This window comes from Chlorocebus sabaeus, chromosome 14 (assembly GCF_047675955.1).
Source record: "Chlorocebus sabaeus isolate Y175 chromosome 14, mChlSab1.0.hap1, whole genome shotgun sequence".
NCBI classification, from domain to species: Eukaryota; Metazoa; Chordata; class Mammalia; order Primates; family Cercopithecidae; genus Chlorocebus; species Chlorocebus sabaeus.
In genome coordinates, this window is record NC_132917.1 from 30,279,902 (window position 1) to 30,304,441 (window position 24,540).

Sequence of the window (24,540 nt, forward strand, 5' to 3'; positions counted from 1 at the left end):
GAATTGCCAATGGATTTCAAGAAAGTCTTACAAAAACTGTAAACAAAATACTCAACAGTCTGTCATCCTTACTAAATCAATAGTTTTCACACTTTTTAAACCATGGATTATTTTTGCAGATGAAGCCTTCTATCAAGGATGTTAGATGATAAGGCAGATAAAAGCAGAACTGCTCTGGTTGATACTGGGAGGAGTGGCGGTGGGGGCATAGCTTAGACAGAAAGTACTTCTGTAGAATCTTTGGACTCAAAAGACCAAAATATACTTTTAATAGTCCCAATAACTTCAAGAAAAATACAGCAGAATTTGAGAAGGATTCAGTGGATCTTACAGCTCTGCTGTATAAGGGAAGACAGGCTGAAGCAGGAGAGAACTGAAATCTAAAATCTCAAGTAGTATGGAGAGGTAGAACATGAACTGAACTTTCAAATTTTTGGTAATAGACTAAGAAGGGCAACCCTTAGAATTTAAGAGAGGAGAACAGGTAAATGAACATACTGTTCACACTGTGGACATAATAATTTATGGAACTCATTACAAAAGAGAGTTCAAGATGAAAATAGACATTACATACATATTTAAGCAAGTGAATAGGTGACTGAGCCATAATAGATTGTTAAGGGAAATTAAGGTATTTTAGGATTTACTGTAGGTAGCAATTAAGAGATCTTTGACACATCTATTGCAGATGAAACTGAACTAAATGAACGGTGGCACTTTTTATATACTAGTCAGATCTCTAAAATATATGCCAACTGTGTAGTATATATTTGAATTTTTACAGTTGAGATTCTAAAAGTGGTTGTATCACAGAGGATAATACTGAGGATAATAATGGCTGCTTGTGGAAGCTTGAAAATATATTCTTGTAAGTTGTAAGTTGATTTCCAGAACTAAATTATCATTAGGAAATTATAAGGGATAGGTGGCCATATTTAAGTTTTATAATATTTAGAATGTATAATATCTACATTTCGATATTGAAATATCAGCTTTATTTGAGTATAGAAAGCCATTTACTGAAATGATAGATTTATATTTGTGAATGCGAAAATATACGCCAAAGAATGTCAACTTTGAAAGTTATTTGGTAAACAAAAACTAATGAAAGAAAGGTCATATGTTACTGCTACATTAGTGTTAATATGTTCATACATTAGACCTTCAGAGTCATAAAATGTATATGTAAAACTTTTTTCATTCTATATTTGTTCTCAGGTTTCCTTTTATAGGTGATGAACTCTACATCTAGTTGCATAATTTTGGAGTCCAGAGTGCTCACCATTACATGATGTAGTTGCATATATATTTTAAATGCAAATGATATTTACCTTTAAAGCTAGAATTTGCCAAGGAGAAAAAACAGACTGATCCTGAAGCTTTTAAATATTTTTTTAACAGTATAATACAGATAATTGTATTGAGCTGGTTAAAAAAAAAAATCATTTTTAGAAATAGGCTAACAAAATATTTCCAGTTTGGAAAAAGTATCTGTTAATTAAAAGGTGTTTAGTTACTACCATACTAACCTTAAACTGGGTTTTTCAGCCCAGTCAGACTGTTTTATAATTTAAGTTCTGAATCTAGCTGGCATGTACATTTAAATTAGTGCATTTAAATCTAACTTTACATATATTCTATCTTCATATTTTATTGTTGGTTATAACTTTTTAATGGAAGCAATATATGTTAATTAGGGAAAATTTGGAAACATAGAAGTGTGCACAAAACTTGCTATAATCCCACTGCCCATAAGTGAACACTATTTTAATGTTGGTCCATTTCTTTTGAATCATTTGGTCACATGCAGACATATGTGCACCCATCCGTATTTATTCTTTATTCTTGGGTTAGGGAGTTCTATATTGTATTGGCATATTAGTTAGGGTTCTCTAGAGAAGGAGAACCAGTAGGATGTGTATATATAGAAAGAGGTTGAGATTTATTTTAAGGAATTGGCTCTTACAGTTGTGGAAGCTTGGTAAGTCCATGATCTATAGGGTAGGGCGGCAGAGTGGAGATCCCAGGAAGCAGTTGAAATTCAAGGCCAAAGGCAGTCTAGAGGCAGAATTCTTTCTTCCTTGTTGAGGAGAGGAGGGCACCTCTGTCTTTTTCTGTTAAAACCTTCATTCACCTGATTTGATGGGGCCCACTCCCATTGTGGAGGGTCATCTGCTGTACTCAGTCTACTAATTTAAATATTAGTCTCTTCTAAAAAACACCTTCCCAGAAACATCTAGAATAATATTTGATGAGGTACCTGAGTATCATGGCCTATTCAAGTTGACATATAAAATTAGTCATCACAATTAGTATATGATGATTTTGAGTTCCATTTCCCTGATTTGGAAAGATTCTAACAATTATATTATTGCATATAACTTAACACCTACTATATACATACAACTTATTCTTTTTAATTCGTATATGAGTGCCTGGATCTTTATCCCTACTATCATGAACTTTACGTTCTATGAGGAAAGACATGTGATAAACTAATAAGTTAATAAAAATATGTCAGTCCTAAGTGCTATGCAGAAAAATAAGGCGGGATAAGGAGATAGTCATAGAGGGAGTGTAGGGTGCTGTTTTATTCAGGATGGTTAGGGAAAGCCTCTCGATTAAGTTTCTATTTAGGTAGGGACTAAATGAACAAAGCAGAAAACCATGCAGCTGTATGGGTGAAAGGCATTCTGGGTGAAGGGAGGAGCAGCAACTGCACGGATCCTGAGGTGGGAACGTGCCCAGCTGGTTTGAGAACAGCTGCTAGTAGTCCCATGGGTGGAAGGAGTGCAGGAGTGGGATAGTTATAGGGAGAAACGTGACAAGACAGGCTGTGGTCAGAAAGTGGGATGCTAGTGCACTTACTAGCAATAACGGAGTCTGGGGATGGTTAGATGAATTAGGGGGTAGATGGAAAAGTCTGCATCTCTAATCTCTCTGTATTTCTGATCATTTTTACCTTCCCACAAATGTGACTATTTGTTTTAGAGCTGTTTATACTTGTACTCACATTCTACAACAGTTCAGTTTTGCTTTCAGAATCCCCAGAGTTTTATAAACTCAAAGACCAAACTAAAGGGTAGTTACTACTCATCTTTGTGGTGTCTCTGGGATTCCGAATCCCGTTTAAGGTCCCGTCAGCTGTCTATAATATAAGTATTGTTTTGTAGCCCCATGCCCAGGATATCCTCAAATGAATATGAGAGGAACTTACTACTCTTCATGTGTAGGGGCTTTACTTTTGACTTGCCTGGCTCAATTCCTCTATCATGAAATGATGTAACACCTTCTATAGGAGTGTTCTTTGAATATTTCAGTGTTATGGAAGGCATCTATGGTTTTTGACTTTGGAGATTCAGTGATCTTAAATTCACTCCTAATAAAGTTGTGTCAATATAGGTATTTTTCTTGTAACTGGGAATAATAGTTTATAAATTTCGGAATGTAGCTGAGGATTGCGGGTTCTAACATCTGCTGTCATCAGAAAGTATTTCATGATCTCTCCCAGCAGTTGAGGCCAAATTTCTGAACACTTTACTTTTTCCAAATGTATTTGCTGAATAATGGGTTTGGTTCTTCTTGGAACTTGTAAAGTTACCTCATGGAATGGAAAAAGAAGGTTTTGCCAACAACTGGAACACGTACTTGACTCCGTAACTATATTCAGCCAAACCATGTTCAGATGTTTGTACATGATGTGCTAATCATGTGCCCATTCCGTTATGGAGTGGTTTGGGTTAGTAATATTAGCATACTCTGTGCCTGAGCAAGGCAGATATTTCAGTTTACATGGAAGGCTTAAATTATTGGGTTTTAAAGAATGTTGATCCGATATATTTGATTGCTAGTTATTTCTTCTGGATGTCTAGGTCATTATATTTTGTTAGTGTCTTAGTTTTGTTTTATTAGCATTTTATATTTTAATATTTCAATTTTCTTATACAGGGATTGTTTTACAAAAATTTTAGTTTATTAGCATTTTAATTTTCATAGAATGTTGACTTTTATGAAATCTTTTAAAGAAATTAAAATATTTGAATATGAATTTCAGAAAATGTATAAAAATCTATTTATGCCTTTGTTATAATTTTTTTTAATTCTAGTAAGTATAACCGAGCATCTCAGCTTTGAAATGCATTTTAACACTTTTTTTCTTTAGTCTTAGAATATAGCCTTGAAATTACTTTGAAACTCTGTTTTCCTTCTTTTTACACTAGACACTTCCTTGCACCATGTATGCTTATCTACTATATGCTTGCTTAGAAATTCCAGAGGCTAATTTTGAAACAAACCAGGCGTGGAGGCCCTGTGGAATCCTCCCACTTAGGGGGAGTTGTGAACGATTAGTCCACTACCACTAGGCTGAAGTCAAATAATGCCAAGTGGACCTCTGGATGGCCGGTTACCCAAGATAGCCATCAGAACAAGACACGCAGACCCTGTGCCATCCACACATTTCCCATAGCAAGTTTCCTTTTGAAAACACTATGATAAATTTTAAAACTTAACATGGGACTTTAGAACACTAGTTCCCTATCTTCTCAGTTTGCTGACTCTCTGTTTAAAACCTTCTTTCCCTCCCACCAAACTTGGCCTTTCGAGCAGCAAATAGCCAAACCTGGGTCTGGTTACATAAGTAGGTCTGGGATCTTGATAACGGATCATCTGCAATGTTTGTATCTTCTCATTTGACTCAGTATTCAGTCATTATAGAATAACTAACTGCTATTTTTATCAAAAAAAATTCTGTACTTCTTTCCTTACCTCATTTATTTCCCTTTAGTTTATGATTTATAATGGTCCATTGTTTTGTTTAGAAAACAGCAAGGCTCGAAGTAACGCATTTGCTGAAAAGAATGGACTTCAGAAATATGAATATGTTTTACATCCAAGAACTACAGGCTTTACTTTCGTGGTAGACCGTCTAAGAGAAGGTAAGCACCCATTTCAAAATGTACTTTTTAATGAAAGTGGCAAAAATTGGTAAGCTTTATATATAGCCCTTTAGAGTTTATAAAAGATTTTTTAATACTTTATCTCAAGAAATTAGATACTGTATTTTTATTCCAAGTTGACCTATGTACTAAAATGTTTTGCCGTGTATTCTTGAGAGATATAAAAGAGATCTCTGTAAAAACTTCTTTCCCCTTTTTTGGAACAGACATAACTCTATGTTACATACTTTTATATATATATACACACACATACAGCATATGTGTATATGTGCACGTGTGTGTGTATGTGTATATATATGTATGTATGTATAGAGTTAGGCTATAATTCCATTTTAGGATATTTCTCCAGTGGCAAAAGTGTCTTTTTTTTTTTTTTTTGAGATGGAGTCTCACTCTGTCGCCCAGACTGGAGTGCAGTGGTGCTATCTTGGCTCACTGCAAGCTCCGCCTCCCAGGTTCACACCATTCCCCTGCCTCAGCCTCCCGAGTAGCTGGGACTACAGGTGCCCGCCACCACGCCCAGCTAATTTTTGGTATTTTTGGTAGAGACAGGGTTTCACCATGTTAACCAGGATGGTGTCAATCTCCTGACCTTGTGATCCACCAGCCTTGGCCTCCCAAAGTGCTGGGATTACAGGCATGAGCCACTGCACCCGGCCAGAAGTGTCTTAAGAGTATCTTATCACTTAATCCATTCCTCTAGTACTCATGAAAAGCAAAAAAAAAAAAAAAAGAGAGAGAAAAAAAATCTTATCACTTAAACTAACCATATGTTCAGCTCTTAGGGTTTGAGAATATATCATTCTCTTACTATTTTAAGCTATAGAGAAATATAACAATCTGAAAAATAATTTTACTTTAATTATTTCACTCAGTCCACCAAGTAATGGTTGGTAGGAAGGGAAGTGCCACTACCTCTACTATTTTATAGTAGAACTGGCATCCAGTGTGGTAAGTACATTTTCACAGGTTACTTGAGTCAGGGATAGAACCACCTTCTTCTGCTTCCTTATTTGTAGCTCATATCACACTTCTTTCAAACTATGTCTATTCTGGGGCATATATGAGCAGAAAGTGATTCCGTTGATCATGTCGCACCCATTTAAATGCTTAAGTTTTGATGTAAATGAAAACCAATTGTACTTTTTAATTATAGTTCTGCATATTTACAAGTTTATATATTTATACACATTTGTACATACAAATAACACACATATGAAGTAACTATTTGGAAACATACTGAAGTGTTAATTTTATAACAATTCAAAGCCCATAGTCAGCTAACAGAAGAACTGTGTTTGCACATTTCTGCTCTTCACTCTGATTTCCAGTAAGCATATTCTGTAATGGTGATCTCTGTGACAAATTACCACCTTCTGGTAACTGATGCATTTTCATAAAACTGCTGTGCATAACATGAAAAGTCTTGAACCATTATGTAAGAAAAGGTACGAAGTTCTTCTTTCCCTAAATGGCATCACTATTGTTCTTTTAGGATTTAATATGCTTTAAGATAAAAAGTATAACCTACCAAGATGAAGCATATTTATAACCAAGTACCCATGATTTAAAGAAAGGTTCACAATCAATTCGAAATCACATGCTATGGTAAACCAAAAATGTTATCCATATTAGTTTGGTTTGCTTTTGAAATTCTGTGATTTCAACTAATATTACATGGACTTGTGGGCTTGACATTCCTGTTGGATGTGATTAGTGAGTGCCCATCTACCCATAGAAGTTCATGGAGAATACGGTTCTTCATGCCTGTGGAGTAGGGTGGAGAGGCACGAAGACATTCAAGTAGTGATGCTTTTTTTTTTTTTTTTTAATTTGATACCATTTACTGTGGCATGTAACTTAGACTCACCCTTCTCATTCAACAATGTTTTTCTATTTTACAGTATTTAATGATTTCTTTAAAGGTATTTCTGACATCATAGAACAATCTATAGAGCTCTGTTTTGAAATCTGGAAAATATTTTAGTAGCAAACTGATTTATAACTTTGGTGAATGTGTATTAGTCCTCACTCCAAGCACTAGTCAGCAACCACAATATGTAATTTTTCCTGCCAGTTGTGGCAGCTGGTCTCCCCAACATCCCTCCTGTATCAGTAAAAAGAAACAGAGATGATTCCATTTGTTTCAGTTAGAAAACAACAGTTAGATGATTTTATTTGTTAGAAACATAGAATGGGACTTGTATACTATAATAATAAAAATAAAAAATATGATGAGGATAACTATAATAGTATAGCAGCTAACATTAACTGAGCATTTACTAGGTACCTAGCATTATGCTGTGTGTTTTATATGCCCATGATCAATTCATCTTCACAACAACTGTACGTGGTAGTTACCATTATAACTATTTATCTCATTGTGCAAAACTGAAGCAGAAATTGAGGTAAAGAACCTCATCAAAATTGTTGGAATACACTTTGTCTAACTGAATAGCTCATGTTCTTTCTACTATAAATAGTTGCTGCTTGTATTTATAGTATGATTTTAGTTAACAAAATCTTCAGATCATTAAGCACCTTTCTAACACTAGTGAGCTGGAATATTTTCTTTAAGAAAGAGTTTAATAAGAAAAGAATTTAAAAAGAAGCTAAATGGCCTGAACACGGAGAGATGGTAGTCACCAGGCGGCTGGTTATGATGCTGCCTGAGATAATGGGGGAGCAGAGCAGGCAGAGGCCAAGGAGGCATCAGGTGGGGAGTTGAGGGCAACTCTCATTTCTTGGGGGTTCAAGTGAATAAATAGAGGAGTTTCATTAGTGATCGGAGGTGAGGAGGATCTTAGAGGTCATCTAGTCCAGAGTTCCCTTTTAGAATGGGAATCTAAGACTCAGAAAGGGGCCCAGCCTGGCTTTCTGATCTTTAAGCTCATATATTAAGACTTGAGATCATCATATAGATTTGTTTGAGTTTTAGGTTTGAAATACTTGTTTTTGAATTCAAAGAAAACAGTTTATATTTCAATCCATACTTAGCTCATATGCTTAAATTCTAAATATAAAGGAATGAAGGATGTAATCTTTCCACTGTTACTCTAGGGGAATACAGGGTTAACCACAAAATAAAAATTAAATTCCCACTAGGTAATTTGGATCAGCACACCTGAACCAAATTCTTCAGTTTGTATTCAGAGAGAGAGAATTGCTGACTTAACATGCAGATTACATAATTAGTGTCTAACAGTCTTGTTTGTGGGACTCTTGATGTTTGTCTACAATAGTTCTCGTGTGCTCTGAGAAAGTTGATAGCTACATAAAAGCAGTATACCAATCATAGACAGCGTAGTCTTTAGTAGCATTGTTAAACTATTTTAATTTCTTAGATTTTTGGTTAGTGCTTAGAGCTAACAGTCCAGTCTGTCTGTGGCCTACAGTGGAGGACTAAAGGTGACCAACAGAAACCCCTCTCTGTGGCTCACATTGCATTTATAATAGTCAGCAAGCCTCTCCCAGGGTGGCATTTCAATTACCCTTTCGAACAGCCAGCATGTTTTAGGAAGCAAGGAAGAAAGACAGACAAATTATTGAAATATTGGGTGCATTATATATCATGCACTCTGACCTTTTCATATAGCCTTTTATTGCTGGAAACTATGAAATTGGATAAGACCTTTCCGTTATGTTAAATAAGATGTGGTTGTACAGTAGACTTTTGACATTTGCTAGAATATTTTCTGAGACAATTTGCATTTCCTCAGTTTTAGAAATATTTTTGTAGTTTAGTAGCTTTTGAGACCATTTTACAAGGAACATGATAGAGTGCAACAAAACCTAAATGAAGTTTGTACACTGATCAGTGGATAAGCACCCAGATCACCTAAGTGGCCTGGTGACCTGCACGTCATGAAGCAGAAATTCTTCAAATTTGCCTCAGGAGAAGTATACATGACCGCATGTCAGAGACCTTTGATGTCTCTTCATGTTGAATTTTCAAATGCCATGGTATTGCTTTAGACCATAAAGGGAATTCATATTGTTTTCTTTGTTCCTTTTAGTCACTGCCCACCTCGCCCCCCCTTTCCCTCCAGCGAAAAATCTGAGCTGCTCATTTAGGACAGATCTTGTTGTTGTGTTTAGTGAAAAAAGTCATGATAGCCTTAATGAAAAAGGATAGAGGCCTATCTGTGTACTTAAAAACAACCATCTAACACTCACCAAGTTCTGTGCCAGGTATTGAGTTGTGCACGTTTCTTTACCTTGCCCATGCAGTAGAATCAACCATAGAGCTTTTTAAAAATACAGATACTGAGGTCCAAGCTCAGACCTATTGAATCATTCTGGTGATGGGGACCTAGACTCATAGCTACTTCTTTCACCACTTACGTATCCCCTAATTCTCCTACCTAAGCTAGGTGGTAGTTTGCCCTGTACTGCACCTGTGGAGCCTGGCTCTGTTTAGCAACTTTCTCAGGGTCATACTGCTGCTGAGTATGACTTTAAACTCAAACTTTGACTTTAAATTCAAGTCTTTTTGATTCCAGTGCTCATGTTCTTTCCACTGTATAATAAGCTTACAGTTTTTCAAATGCAAAAAAAAAAAAAAAATTATTCTTTGTAGATTTTTTTTTTCTATTTCCAAGATTTCTCCCTGATATCCTTGGCTCTACTGTGAGTTCTGTTTAAATGAAAAAATATATATATAAAGGATTTTCTTTTTGTAAGCCTCTTTTATTTTTCCGATTTCTGCCTTTACCAGTTCCTCCTCCATTTCTCTAATCTTTAAAAAAACAAAACAAAACATGACATTCAAACTATCTGTCCTTTCAAATTGTGGTTCCATTCTCTGGCAGAACCTGGGTTGAAAGAGGGAAAACAAAATTGTGGTTCAATCGTTTTCTTTCTTTTTGCCATCAAATTGCAGAAATAGCTTGATGACTTGATTTTCTCAACACTGGTTCATTTTTTATTAAAAATAGATAATAGTTTTTTTAATTGTAAAAACAGAACGTACTTACTGTTAAAAAATTGGAAAATTAATAAAGAAGAAACTAAAGGCATTGACCCTGTTGCACAAGCCAGAAACCTGGGAGTCATTCTTGGCTCACCCTGCTCTGCTTTTCACATGCTGTGAAATCCCAAACAAGGCCTTTTGGTTCTACCCCTTAAGGATCTCTCAAATTAATTCCTTTCGTTCGCAATGCCATACTGGTCTGGGTCTTCATTGTATGTTCTCTGAATTATCATACAGCTACTCAGCTGGTCTTTCTAGCTCTGGTCTTGCCTTAACCAATCCTTTCTCCACTTTGTAGCCAGAGTCAAGCCTTTTTCTAAATGAAGGTGGCAGCACACTGAGGTAGGTGTCCAGGCACTGGAGTCAGGTCTCACAGAATTCCAAGGTTAAATCTACTCTAACATGATTTACCCAGGCCTTCTATGACCTACCTCTCTGGCCGTATCTCCTGTCTCCCTAGTTGTACCATTTGTTCTAGCCTTATTGAACCACACGTCTTTCCCAGAGTGCACTGTATGCTGAGCCTTCCCCACGGTATCCTCTTCCTCAACCTGTAGATGTCACCTTAGATAACAGGTCATCCAGGAAACCTTCCTGATTTTGTTTGGCTTGGTTGGGTACCTTGCTTTATATTCCCTGTATGAATGCTTTTCCTACTAGCTATATGTAAATTTTTCTTACTATAGTATCACTTGTTTAGTTGTTTATCTCCTTGACTGTTTTTTTCTCAAGCCTTTGCACAGGGCCTGGCATATAATAGATACCCTTCAAATTTTTTGAGCCAATCAACTAATTGGTCAATGTAATTTTATACCCTATGTTCCAATAAAGATTTAAAATGGCTAACGTAAATATGTATCATATAATAATAGCAGTACCCCAGCCTGGTCAAGATGGCGAAACCCCATCTCTACTTAAAATAGAAAAATTAGCCAAGCATTGTGGCACGTACCTCTTAATCCCAGATCTTCAGGAGGCTGAGGCATGGGAATTGCTTGAACTTGGGAGGCGGAGGTTGCAGTGAACTGAGATTGCACCACTATACTCCAGCCTGGGTGACAGAGCCAAGACCTGTCTCAAAAAAACTAAACTAAACTAAAATAATAATAATAATAATAGCAGCAGCACCAAAAGTAAGAGAAGAAATCAAGGTAAGGGAAAATAGGGGTAAATTTTTAAAAAACTAGATGTGAGGTTACTATACAAAACATGTTATAAGTTTCTACATTCCTGTATAATATGAGTCCAAACATTGGCCCTGAGCTTTCTGTGCCTTTTATACAAGGAAACCGAAGTATCATTGACCATGTATATAAGGTCAAAGCAAGCCAGATGATTAAAAGAAGCATTTTTGAAAAACTTGGAATATCTCCCATGGCTCTTCACAAAGAGCACATTGTACATTTCATGACCAAGATCCTGAACAGCATCTTTATGGGAAATATAATGAAATTTTTAGGACTACTCCACATAGACTCATCATGGTTGTCCATGTTGGCTAATGGAATAAACACATTCCATTACATGAGAAAGAGCAGTCTCATAAAAGCTCAAAACACTGAGACTCTATATGGATTTAGAGTGTCTCAACTCTAAAGGTATAGACTGCATGTCCTTCAAACAATTCTCCATAAAAAGTATTTCACTCACTGAGGATTGGATGACAGTTAGTTCACGCTGAGTTTGATTTTTCTTTGTAAGGCATCTGTTTTACAGATACTTTGTGTCATGAAGTGCTGCAGAGTCGAGGGTGATAGTAGTAAGTGGATCTAGGAGTTGGACTGAGGGAAATTACAGAGCTTACTGAGATTTCTCACATGAATTGAAGGCCTCCCTCCAAACTCAGATCTGCCAGCATGTCCTTAGAAAACAGTGAGGAGTATGTGTTTTTTGTATCCTCTACAATGCTTGCACATAGTAAGTGGACCATTGCTGAAAGCTCAGGTCCTGGTCTATGTGGCTCTTTTGGTCTTGTTTATTGCTGTGACTTCATGCCCTCTCTTCACTCCAGTCATGTGGGACACACTTTACTCATGCTGTTTCTTCTCCGAAACTGTTCCTGTTCATCTGGCTAGCTCCCATGGGTTCCTCCACACAGCTTAAGTGTCTTTTCCACTTCAAACAATTTTCTGACCTCTCCAGGTTATTGGAGTTCAGTCTTCTTACTCGCATCATAATCTGTACATTTCTGTTAATAACCAGTAGTGTTTCAGTGGCTTTTTTTTTTTTTAGTCCATCTCTCTCATTGGACTTGAGCTCCTTCAGGATAGAGATACTGTGCCATATTTGTTTTTATGTCTGAGGTCCTAATACCATGCCAGGAATATTATAGGTAGTCAATAAATTTATAGTTTGGTACAAATTCTTAAAGATGACCTAATTTTAGCATCTCTCTCATACACACATATGCACATCTGATTAGCAATTCTTCCTGCCCCCTTCAGTCTAGTGATCAGACACTTACAGATTTTAATTTATGTGGAGTCCTTTCATGGCAACAGAGATGAGATTTATGGCAGTGCCAGAGGGCCACCTGAGGCAGATGCACAGCAGATAATAACTATCTTAAGACACTCTCTTCTTTTTTTAACTACTGGAGGATAACAGGGTACTTTTTTTTCTGGAGTATGTATACTATTAGAAGAGAATTACAGAAAAACATCATTTGTAACTTAAATGAATAAGGTCTTGGCATGTGATCATGTAAAATTCAATATGGAAATGTGGTTCTTAATTAAATGTTTCCTATATTTGTATCTCAATGCGTTTCAGATTCTAGTATGGTGTTTAACAGATAGTTATTGCAACCTTGTGTTTCTCCGTACCACTTGACTTCAATAGGAGAAAAATTTTGCCCTGGGTTTATTATATACTATTTCTCTACCACCAGCCAGCTATAAAAATGCCTACTATTGTGAAAGGTAGGTCTGGGTTATAATTATTGCGTGTCTTATGGCACCATTAATAAAAAATTTTCAAAATATATGTTCTTCATTAGATTATCATTTTCATAGATGAGTGAAAATTATATACAGTTGTATTTTACTTATTCATAAGGCATGTCTGTGCCTAAATATTGGTGCCCTGTATAATGTTTAATATATTTTTTAAGAATGACACACTGAAAAATGCTGATAACAGTGACCTTTACAAAATGTGTTTATTTCAAAATTCAGAATTTTGGAAGCAGCTTTTGTGAGTAAAATTTGTGGAATTGCCTTTGAGTGATGACTTTCTGTAGACTGTACACTGACCATAAAGAATATTGTTACATACATTGAAATAATTTTGTCGGTTTCCCATTGGAGGGCAAAAGTGAGAGATATAAAACAACTGCAGAAGGTGTGAGTAGCTGTGTCATCACAATGCTGTTTACTCACTGTGTGGCAGATGGGCACTACATGTTTATGTACTTAGAATCTCGTTTCCAGTAAAATAGAGAAGAGAGTTTCAGTGAATATGCAAAATGTATGTAACAATATACTTTAGCTTCCTGTTCATATGAAAAGCAAAATTCTCAGCCAAGGTGAGATTTTGACCTAAGTCTAAGGCCCGTGGACCTTTGAATCCAGAAATTCATCTTAACAGGAGCTTATGCCTGCCCTTTGGTTTTATACAGTATGCAGTTTCATTGTGAATGTATATGCTTCTTTTTTGGGTTTGTCCAAAAAAGGTTTACCTTGTTTCTTCTTTGTTGTTGACATATGTCCATTTCATTATTTTTAAAGTCTGTGCCTTTTCTTTTAGCTTTATCGATTTTTTCTTCCTTATTCAAAATATTCTGTCTGCATTTTTCCAATTATTAGAACCTTTTTTTTTTGCATTTTTTCATAATTGATATTTGTGTTGAGTATTGCAAAACAATATTAAAACAGTACTCACTTGCTGGAGTGTATATGTGTGTACACATGCAAAACCAAATTCATATACCTCACTTGTAAAAAATACGAAACTAAATACAGAAATTGTTTACTTATTAATGTTGAAAGTTATTTGCACAGCTCTCTAAATGAAAGTATTTTTTTCCATTTTATTTTGCATAGATTATATTTTATGTTATATAAAATTATATTAATATATCATGTAACAATATATTATTATATATATTTTGCTACATAGGCTCCCTATACATATCTGACTGCTAAAAAGCATGCAAACTCACCTTGTCATAGAATCTGGGCTGAGCAAAACTAGTCCAGGTTCATTTATCATACGTTGGCTACTCTGCACTGCATAAAGTGCAAGACATTGAAAGAATGTCAGTAACTTCTAAATCAGCAGCCTTCCCCTAGTGAAGTTACATAGGAGAGTAAAGCTTAAGTGTTCTCAGTGACTTTCACTCCCTCCACACAAGAGTATTGCATTTGGCCACATGGGGTAAATTCCAAGGATGATCCTACTTGGTCAGATTACTGACGTTGAGAATCTATCAGAAGTGCATATGTACACAAAATGCATATTTTTAAGTGTTGTATTTTGTGATAATTAATAACTTAATCCACATAATTTCATTGTGGTTCACTCATCTCTTTTTCATACGAAATGGTAGTTGAAAGGGAAATTAAAATGAAACCACTGATTTACATTTGTTTCTCAATTTTTGTTTTATGAAGTACCTTTTCCAGTGACAGTCTCATTTGGTTATAATACACTAACAGACAGTAATCTACAATGTGTTGCATCTTTTCATTTTAATATTTTTCCTTGGGAAAAAGATTACTGTCTTTACTCTCTTGATAGCAAGCTTCATATTTGTGCTATTCTTCTTCTTGTCTTTGACCATGGCAATTACCTCTGTTGTTCATGCTACCTGCCTGATTTTGATGACCGAAATATTTTTCACTAAGAAATATCTGAGGATTGTTAAGTAAACATCTGTCTGTGATTCCTTATTATTTACCATATATAACATTTTTAAATAGTCTACGTACACTAAATGGGTATTTGTAAACTTTTAAACACTTAGCCTTTGAAAGTGTGAGGCTGCCACACAATTTCTTAGACCTTAAATGTGAGAAATTTATGTTGATAGTTGTTTGTCTTATCTCTATGTTCACAACCACTTTCTTTGAAGTGACAGATTTCCTTTCCAAAAACTTAGAATGCTTTGGGTTAATTTTGCATTGTATAAATGTAGGCTGAAAGTAATTTGGGGTTCCATGTGGAAATTCTGATAACTTGTGGGACTGCAGTACCAAAGTTTTAAAATCCTATTGTATAGTCATAGTTTATTTATGACTTATATCTTCCTTGTTTCATCGTAGAATTTTAAATGGCCTTTAGCAGAAGCTAAATAAGTGAAATGTGGCCCAGCGTGCCAAAGTCAGGTAATAAAGTATGTATATGCATAGGACTTGAAGGGAAAGCGCATATTATCCAAGCTAAGGAAAGCTGCTCCTCCTAGTCAAACATTGAGCCTTAGCACCGATCTCCTTAGAAGTCAAGGCAAAACGGTCTTTCCTGTAGTTTTCTCATTGCACTAAGTTCTTGGTGACTTACAGTGGTAATGAGCTAACTTACAGTAGAAGAAGTGTTAGTCAATGCCTTTTCTAGGCACAGTTATCACTCATTGGCAGCAGATCTACGTTCAGTTAACTAGCACCTCTCAAAGCTAAAAAACAAACATTCCTATTTTTGTGGACTGATCTTAGATGTCATTATTATAGAAGATCTACCAACTTGACCATATGTTTCAGGAGAGGAACTTCATACTGTTCCTTATGTGAGTACATGGAAATTACTCATAATCTGTAATCCATGGTGCCTAAAAAGAATTGAACAGTTTTTTTCTAGCTCATAAGATTTACTTGTTTTCATTCAGAATGGTGTCTTAATGACCACAACAGGTTCATAATGTTAAATCCAAAAGAAATTACCAAATAGTTTGCCAATTAATTTTAGTTATGGAAATTATTAATAACCTTTTGGATCAATAAAAAGCATCTTTACCATGTTGGTTCCATTATTCATTCATACTTATTTTTTACTTCTTAAATTCATTAGAAAGGGTCTCTGTTGCCATGGCGCCTGGCCTGTTCCTTTTGTAATTCAAGGAGACAGTAGCCACTCTTATATGCCTAGATTAGTTTTAACGAAGGCTTATATTTTAAAACTTTAGGGATGGACATTAGTAAGAACTGAAATTAAGAAAGACTTGACAGGAAATACTGTGACTTTTGTTTAGACTTGACAGATGAATAGAGTTTAGGCAAAGGAGAAACATACTACAAAAAGCTTCCCCTGTACATACTATCTTTAAAGTTGTATACACAAAAGGTGTTTATATTTAAGTATTTTTAAGAAAATGTCTTTGTTGTAAATGCATATGACCTGATTCTTAGGTAAGTCCTATGTGTTGTAGTTAATATCATGTGATCAAGGCATACTAGTGACAGTATCAGAATAAAAATGTATAATGAACACATCTTTATGCATAAATTTGGGAGGTTAGTATGTAATCCAGTGTCACAGAAACAGCATACAAGTGCAGAGTAGAAAAGAGTTGTGGCTGGCAGATTAGGAGAATTTAGGGAATCGGACTTTGAGTTCGATCTGGAGGAATGGCAGGATTTGAATTGGTAAAGAAATTGGGAGAGTATAGTCAGGGTTAGATACTCAGCAGTGGAGACCAGCCTTTTTATGTGGCAAGAACTAAGTTAGAGAAGTAATCTTAATTGTCATGAAGTCTCACTTCTAACAAACTACATAGGAAAGAGTGGGAACTGTGAAAGTTCTAGTATTTATGACTATAAATACTCCAAACCTGGTGAGTACATTGTTCTCTTCTTAGTATTCTAAGACAGTTTATTATCTTCCTAAGCAGTTTACTACTTGTTCTAAGATAAAATAAGACCTTTAGAATAAGGCTTTAGCATCATGATAGTTATCCCAAAATAGTTTCTTATTTTGAGACTTCTGCATGAATTATATTCAGTTAAAAGAGACTCAGTAAAAGTAATTATACCTCATGTTTTTTACATTTCCTTTGATCCATGAGTGAGGTATTTACAGACTATATGATGGCATATAGTAGGAAAAAGACTATGATTCATCCCAATTACAAAGATGTTTCCTAGGAAAGAAACTCTGGAGAAATATCTTATGTCTTTACTAATGGTTTTGAGACTTAAACAAGTAAATCTTGTCTTTTCTGTGTATGGCTGTAAATGGTCATAATTTTATACTTGCAAATATCAATTTGATCTGAATCAAACTTTTCCAGCGTAGTTGGCCTATTTGCAAGGTTGGATATCCATGGGCTGTAATGGATATATGCTCTATAAGATATCAGCGGTTTATCTGGATTTTAGGTACTAGTAACATCTTTGAACATAAAATCTGAGAAGTGTCCTTTGGGTGCAGCAACTATAATGTATTTGGTGACCTTAGAGAGAGGATAATTTCACAAGAATGGAGGCAACAGGAGCCAGATGTAAGTGAAGACTGATGTAAGTGGAGATAGCTAGTTTAGATGACTGCTACAGGGAGTTTCCTGATGAAGGGGAGAGGGCTGGGGCATAGACAACAGAAAGGGGAAGCTGCATCAAGGATGAATAAGAGAGTTTAGCATTTTTAAATGCTGAGATTATGTAGAACAGCTGAACGTGAAAGGATTAACAATGGAGCAGGTTTCTGAGAAATCAGGAGAGGATAGGAACAGAAATCAGGTTAAGAGGGACCCTCATTTTGTAAGGCAGGAGGCAAGGTTCAGCATGAATATATATTTTTGTTTGACTTTATAAATACTGCAAGCTTGGTGAGTAAATTGTTCCCTTCTTAGTATTCTAAGAGAGTTTATTATCTTCCTAAGCAGTTTACTACTTGTTCTAAGATAAAATAAGACCTGTTGGCTTTAGCATCATCATAGTTATCCCAAAATAGTACCTTATGGTTGGGAGTAGGTGGTGAGAAGGTGAGGGATGCTTTGCAGGAAGGTCCTGTGCTCTCTGTCAGATCAGAGGTTAGGTAATCTGATGATGGTGGGGTACAAGGGGATGGAGGTGATAAATAAGAGTTTGGAATAGTTGTTGTGGTAAATGAGAAAAGGAAGCTGACTAAAACCAAGTAAGAGCATTGCTAAGCTCTCAAACCTTGGGCTACAGGCCAATCTGGGCTCTTGCCTCTACTTAAGTTCCATCCAAAGTGGTGACTTCACATGCCTCACAGTGGCCCACTCCTTCCCACCACCTGCAGTACTCCCATCTCTTCTGCTTTTGATCAGATACCCTTGTTCCTTTATGCCTATCTCAGGAAGATCATTTCTTGATCTCTTCAGCTGGAAGTCCTATCAGTCCCCCTCCAGTCTCCTACAACAGTTAAACCCATCTTAAGACTCACACAGTTTCTGGGTGATTAGGAAAATAGTATGTTGAAGAGACATCTGCACTCCCATGTTTATTGCAGCCCTATTCATAATGCCAGGGTATACAATCCACCAAAGTGTTCATAATCAGATGAATGCATAAAGACAATGTGATGTGTAAATATATACAGTGGCATTCTATTCAGCCATAAAAAAGAATGAAATCTCATCATTCCCAGCAACATGGATGAGCCTGGAGCACATAATGTTGAGTAAAATAAATCAGGCACAGAAAGATAAATTCTGCATGGTCTCATATATGGAAGCTTTAAAAGTTGATCTCATAGGAGTAGAAAGTAGAATAGTGGTTACTAGAGGCTGGAAAAGTGAAGGGAAGTAGCCAAAGGTTGGTTAATGGATACAACAGCACAGCTAGATAAGAAGAATAAATTCTAGTGTTCTATAACACTGTGGGGTGACTATAATTAACAGTAATTGATTGTATACTTGTAAATAGCCAAAAGAGCAGATTTTCAGTGTTCTCAACACAGGAAGTAAGTGTTTGAGGTAATGGATATGCCAGTTACTGATCTCATCGTTACACATTGCATACATATCTTAAAATAGCACACTACCTCGTAAATAGGTACAATTATTTGTCATTTAAAAATACTAAAAAGCAAGAATAATCATGTAATTAGAAAATATATTTTTTCCTCTTTACTAGAGTGTAAGCTCCTTTGGGTCAAGGAGCTTCCAAAACCACAGTAAAAGCATTGAATCAGTCAGTCTCTGTTTCTCCTTTCCCCCTCTCCTTACCCCTGCCCCTGCCCCACCCCCCACCCAGGGCAATGATGCTAAATTGTTCAATAAGTATTGAATGAATATATTAATGAATATAACAGATATACTGCAATCAAATTGTATATGAGATCAGTGAACTTCTATAGGAATATGTTTGTCAGAATTCTTTACAAGGCTAATAACCCACAGGCACCACCTTGAAGAATATTATTTTATGAGGATATCTAACTCCTCTACAATGGCAGTGAAATATATTGTATTTGTAGGTGATTGTGGCTCAGGATATTTTGTATTTGGCTTATTTGCACTCTCCTAGCCGTAAAGAGCTTATGCCAAGCACAATCTCTGTTGTCCAACTTTGCTTATTATGTAGCTTTTACAGCAACTTTTCTAATAGTTTGGATGTAAATGCCATAATGTATCATAAGCCCAGATTCCTTTAAAAAATTTCATCCTCGTAGCCTTCCTTTAAAATTTTAGTTTAGTTTATTTCTCACTCACTGACTCACTGTGCTATGTTGAAGGAACTTTGTATACCAAGTGCAACCTCATATTCTATTGGACCTACAAGGTTTGGCTAGGAGAGGAAAACTCAGGATGAAAACATCAAAGAGGCAACAATTACAAAAAATGGGAATGTTAGATGTCACAGAGTATGATGGAATATGCCTGAGAATTTTCACCTTTTATGCAGCCTTAAGTTCCATTGGCTAATAGCTTGTAACATTTACATAAATTGAAGCAGATTGCTGTTCTTTTATAAAGGTCATCCTCTTTTATGACTTCACAACTTTTAATAATTCAGATATTTGTATTTTGCTGACCATTTTTTCTGCACTATAAACCAGTTCGTTTTATTTTATACTCTTAATTAGCTCTTTATCTAAAGTATTTTTATTCAAAGTGTTGGCACACAAGTTTAAGATAAGCTAAATTAGCCAACAGATATAACTAGCTATTGGGTATTAATCAAAAGGATGATAGTATGGCTTATTGTTAAAATAAAACTCAGTATTTAGATCTTAATTTGCAATTTGACAGGCTAAACCAGAAGTTTCTCAGATGCATCTAATGCCTCTTCTGCTGTCTTGGGAATAGAGATAGATAGCAATTATAACTCAAATTTCATTTCTGTAAACTTCAAGATCATGGGTTTCATTGTTTCACTAAAGTGCCATCCAAAAATAGTGTTCTACATCACCACAATAGCAGTGTTGTCCTCTGGCTGCCATTGTCCTTACCCAAGGCCTAAAAAACACATACTTGATTTTTTTTTTTCTGTTTCAGTGTTTTAGTCCATCCACTTGTAAACAGATTTCCCGCCACAACCCCCAATGCAGTTTCTGTCTGGCAAGATAATGCTGAAACATTATACTCACACCTTGGGGAAGGGTGGTTGGAAAAGATAAAACCCTTAACTTCCAGGTCCATCTGCTGAAATTGTCCGAATTTGGCCAGTGTGTTATATAAAGTGATAGCACATGGAGAGAAAAGAAGAAAATGAATCTTGATGAGTGAGCTGCCATCATTTTTGTGGTAGTCTCTACCAATACTGTTAAATTTCTACCCACTGGATTTTTCAGGCTCCTAATTATTGGTATGTATATTATAGGTGGTGTTTGTATAGCCACTCAGAATTTTAGATTTGCTTTGGTTTGGTTTTTTTCCTGTTGAATTAGGTGGGGATGTTTGAAATAAACAAGAAGATAAGGGAAGGGCTCTTTTCTTTCCTTTTACTTTAAGTTCCGGGATACATGTGCAGAATGTGCAGGTTTGTTACATAGGGATACGTATGCCAAGGTGGTTTGCTGCACCTGTTTACCCTTCCTCTAAGTTACCTCCCCTAGCCCCCCACCTCTCAGCAGGCCCTCCTGTGTGTTGTTCCCCTCCTTGTGTCCATGTGTTCTCATTGTTCAACTCCCACTTATGAGTGAGAACATGCGGTGTTTGTTTTTATTTCTATTTGGGACCGTCTGCTCCATCAAACTTTCTCGAATCCTGTCAGCCAAACTGGTCTTTTCTTTTTCTGAATCCCTAGAGCAGTTTAACTGTACTTCTATTAAGATTCCTCAGGGTGTGTTGTAGTTGCATGCATGAACCTCTCTTCTCTACCCTGTTAGCCTGTTGACTACCCTGTTCTTGCTTCCGTTTTTTACCCGCACTGAATGCATCTAGCCAAAAATAGCTTTGTTGTTGCAATTGTTCTTGTTATTAACTGTTCTGGCTGGCTGAATCACATCTAGAATGGCTTTAATACTAAGGAAGGCTTCTTGTTGACTTTAATGAATTCATTCAAGATATAATGTGTATGGTAGGTACAGATGTCACAGTCGTGAAGAGGGTTAAAGAATATCACTACTTTGTGTGGTATAGAGCTTGATAGTATATGGCCACACTCTGACAATATCCTGGAAGGTTCTCAGGATTTCTTGCTGTAATTCTTTCTAGTTTATTTTCTGTGTATAATTAGACAGTGCTTTCTAAGTAGCAGAATTTGGTTGTAGATACTGATGCAGCTTAGAAAAAAATGTTCTATGATGGCAGTTAGTCCAACTTTTATCTTCTTCAGGGCCATCAGGCCTCTGTAATAATTAGAATCCTTAAAAACTGGCTATATTCTAGACTCTAATATATTATAAAAGTTTTATGCTCTTCAGTGTTGTCTCAAGCACATCATAAAGCATCAGTGATCTTTCCAACATTGTTCCTTGGTGTAGGTGATTTGGGTGACTGGAAAAGTTTGCCAGTGGAAGAACCACTTGCTGCCCTGATAAGGAACCAATATTACTGTATTTCAAAAAACAAAACAAAACAAAAAAACCCTCTAGGCGTACCTAAAGGACGTGAGTAGAAGTAAGGTTTTATATATCAGAGTGATGCTGTAGCCAAGTTACAGTCTCTGTAAATATGGGGTAAATGAGAAATAATCTTGATCATTGGGATGATGGGCTTGTTTTTCAAACTGCCTCTGTGTCAACCATACTATCTGCCTTATTGCTTTCATTCAAACATAGCTGTCTCCTGACTGCATACCTCTTCCTTGTTTCCCTCTCAAGTAAGAGCTGTTCATTCTCTCGTATCTCACTACCATATAATGTTCTTAATTTACTTCTGATTTATCCATCCTGGAGTTAAAAAACAAAAAATACCGTGAGTCAAAAAACATTTTTTGAGCCTTTTGTCATCTAAATATAGCAACCTTTACCTCTCTCAGATACCAGTCAACCCTTCACTACATCCTCTGCCTCAGCCTTCGTTTCACTGGAGAGGGGAGACTTAGCACCTGGCTCAGTCTCCATTCCCTCCCTAGTCTAGCCATCCTCTTAGGTAAGTTCACCGTCTGTGTGATAACTCATGCCAGTTCCATGATCTCCTCATTATTCACACTACACTTCATACTTTGGATCTTGTCTTCAGAAATTGCTCCACCTGTTAAACGTTAAATTGCAACATCTCACTCTCTAGGCTATTTTTAGTCTCATTAAGATCTCTCTTCCCTTAATGCCCTTATGCTTTTTCCCTATCCATAATCATCCTTCGGTGTTCGTGCTTTTCTCTCTTCTCAGTTATATTCCGTGGTCCATTGCTTAAACCAAACTCTGGCTAGTATCTTGAACACCTTAGCCCTGTTGCCCTTGGGTGGCACACAGTCAGCAGAAGTGCATTCCTGGGTCTTGCCTGCTGCTTGCCTTCTCTTTACCTGCACTGGCTTTTAGCTCTGCTGAGAAAATCCCCTAAACCATGCAGATTACTGCCAGAATAAACTCTTGGTTGCTGTATTAGTTTTCTAGGACTGCTATAACAAATTATCATAAATTAGGTTGTTTAAAACAGTAGGAATGGCCAGGCACGGTGGCTCACGCCTGTAATCCCAGCACTTTGGAAGGCTGAGGCAGGTGGATCACAAGGTCAGGAGATCGAGACCATCCTGGCTAACACGGTGAAACCCCATCTCCACTTAAAAAATACAAAAAAATTAGCCGGACATGGTGGTGGGTGCCTGTAGCCCCAGTTACTCGGGAGGCTGAGACAGGGGAATGGCATCAACCCGGGAGGCGGAGCTTGCAGTGAGCCAAGATCACGCCACTGCACTCCAGCCTGGGCAACAGAGCAAGACTCCATCTCAAAAAAAAAAAAAAAAAAAGGGGGGGGTGGGGATTTATTCTCTCACAGTCTGTAAGCTAGAAACCTGAAATCAAGGTATTGGCAGAGCCATGCTCCTTCTGAAGGCTTTGGGGAAGAGTCCTTCCTTGCCTCTTCTTGGTTGCTATCAGTCTTTGGCATTCCTTGATTTATGGCAGCATGACTCCAGTCTTTATATGGCCTCCATCTTTATATGGCCTTCTCCCTTGTGACTCCCCACTTTTAAGGATGCCACTCATGATACCCACCATAATCCATAATAACCTCATTGTGACTTAACTTATTTTTAGAAATAGGTTCTCTGCAGATATAAAGTCACATTCTGGGGTTCCAGTAGACATTAAATTGGGGGACACTCTTCAACACAGTACGGTTGCTGACTTCAATGCTGGCTGACCATTTTTCTGTTTCCCTAGTCAACCATTTCATTCTCTGCAGTAGCAATTTCATGCCTCCCCTGCCCATCCTCAACACTCTTGCCCCCGCTTCTCTTCTCTTTAAGCTCTAACTTACCAATCGTTCCTTATTGTCAGCATTTAATGTTGTTCAAATGTCTTTAGTCTTTAAAAAGGAAAAAAAAAAAAAACAAAAAAGACTTAAAAAAAAAAAAACTATGCAACTACATGGACACTTTTTATAAACCCTTCACCATTCACCCCTACTCCAAGCTTCTACACTACATCTGTCTTTGCTTCAGATATAAGATTCTTGGAAGAACTGTTGATGAACTGTCACTGCACACTTACTCCCTAACAACTTCAAAACTTTTTGTGATCAGTCTTCTAAGAACTCTTAGATTCCACTAAACCCGAACACTCTCTCAAGTGACCACATTGTGGTAAATTCCAGACCTTGTCTTTTCTTGCTTTGTCACTAACACTTGCTCTTAATGGACACCCCCTTCCTCTAGAAACATTCTCTGCCTTGAGACCAGCTTAGGGAGAACTAGTGAAGAGGATAGAACTAGAAGACTTATATGATCTCTTTTAATTCTAATATTTGATCATTTTCTGAGATTTCAAGAATCTTCTGTTCTCTTTTTTTAATAGAATGTCTAGGCAATTTGTGGTTATTTAAACATGGTAGTGCTTTTTTTATGATGTTGAGACTATGGGGTGCAACATCTTTCTCATGCGGTTACTGTAATTTCAAAGGGATTATTTTTGGTAACTATTTGTTATTGTTAAATTTCTCAGAAATAGAAAAGCACTCTAGGGAAACTTTAAATAGACAAGAGCTCTACTGAATTTAAAACCCTAAGATCTGAAGATACAGACTTTGATGCATTAAATTAGTCTTTTGAAGTTCTGAAGTCTGAGAAGTCCTCTTGTAACATTATAAAGTTTTTATATTTATAAAAA

General features: G+C 36.5%; 1 protein-coding gene across 12 annotated transcripts in view; it reads left to right on the top strand.

The window, feature by feature from the left end:
• Positions 1–24,540, top strand: part of LCLAT1 (lysocardiolipin acyltransferase 1) — a 215,372-nt gene that overhangs the window by 127,310 nt on the left and 63,522 nt on the right. For all 12 annotated transcript variants that reach the window (XM_073022899.1, XM_007971048.3, XM_073022894.1 and 9 more), the window contains one exon: positions 4,821–4,937. In XM_073022899.1, the coding sequence (XP_072879000.1) occupies positions 4,821–4,937 (117 nt within the window). The remainder of the gene's footprint in view (positions 1–4,820; positions 4,938–24,540) is intronic.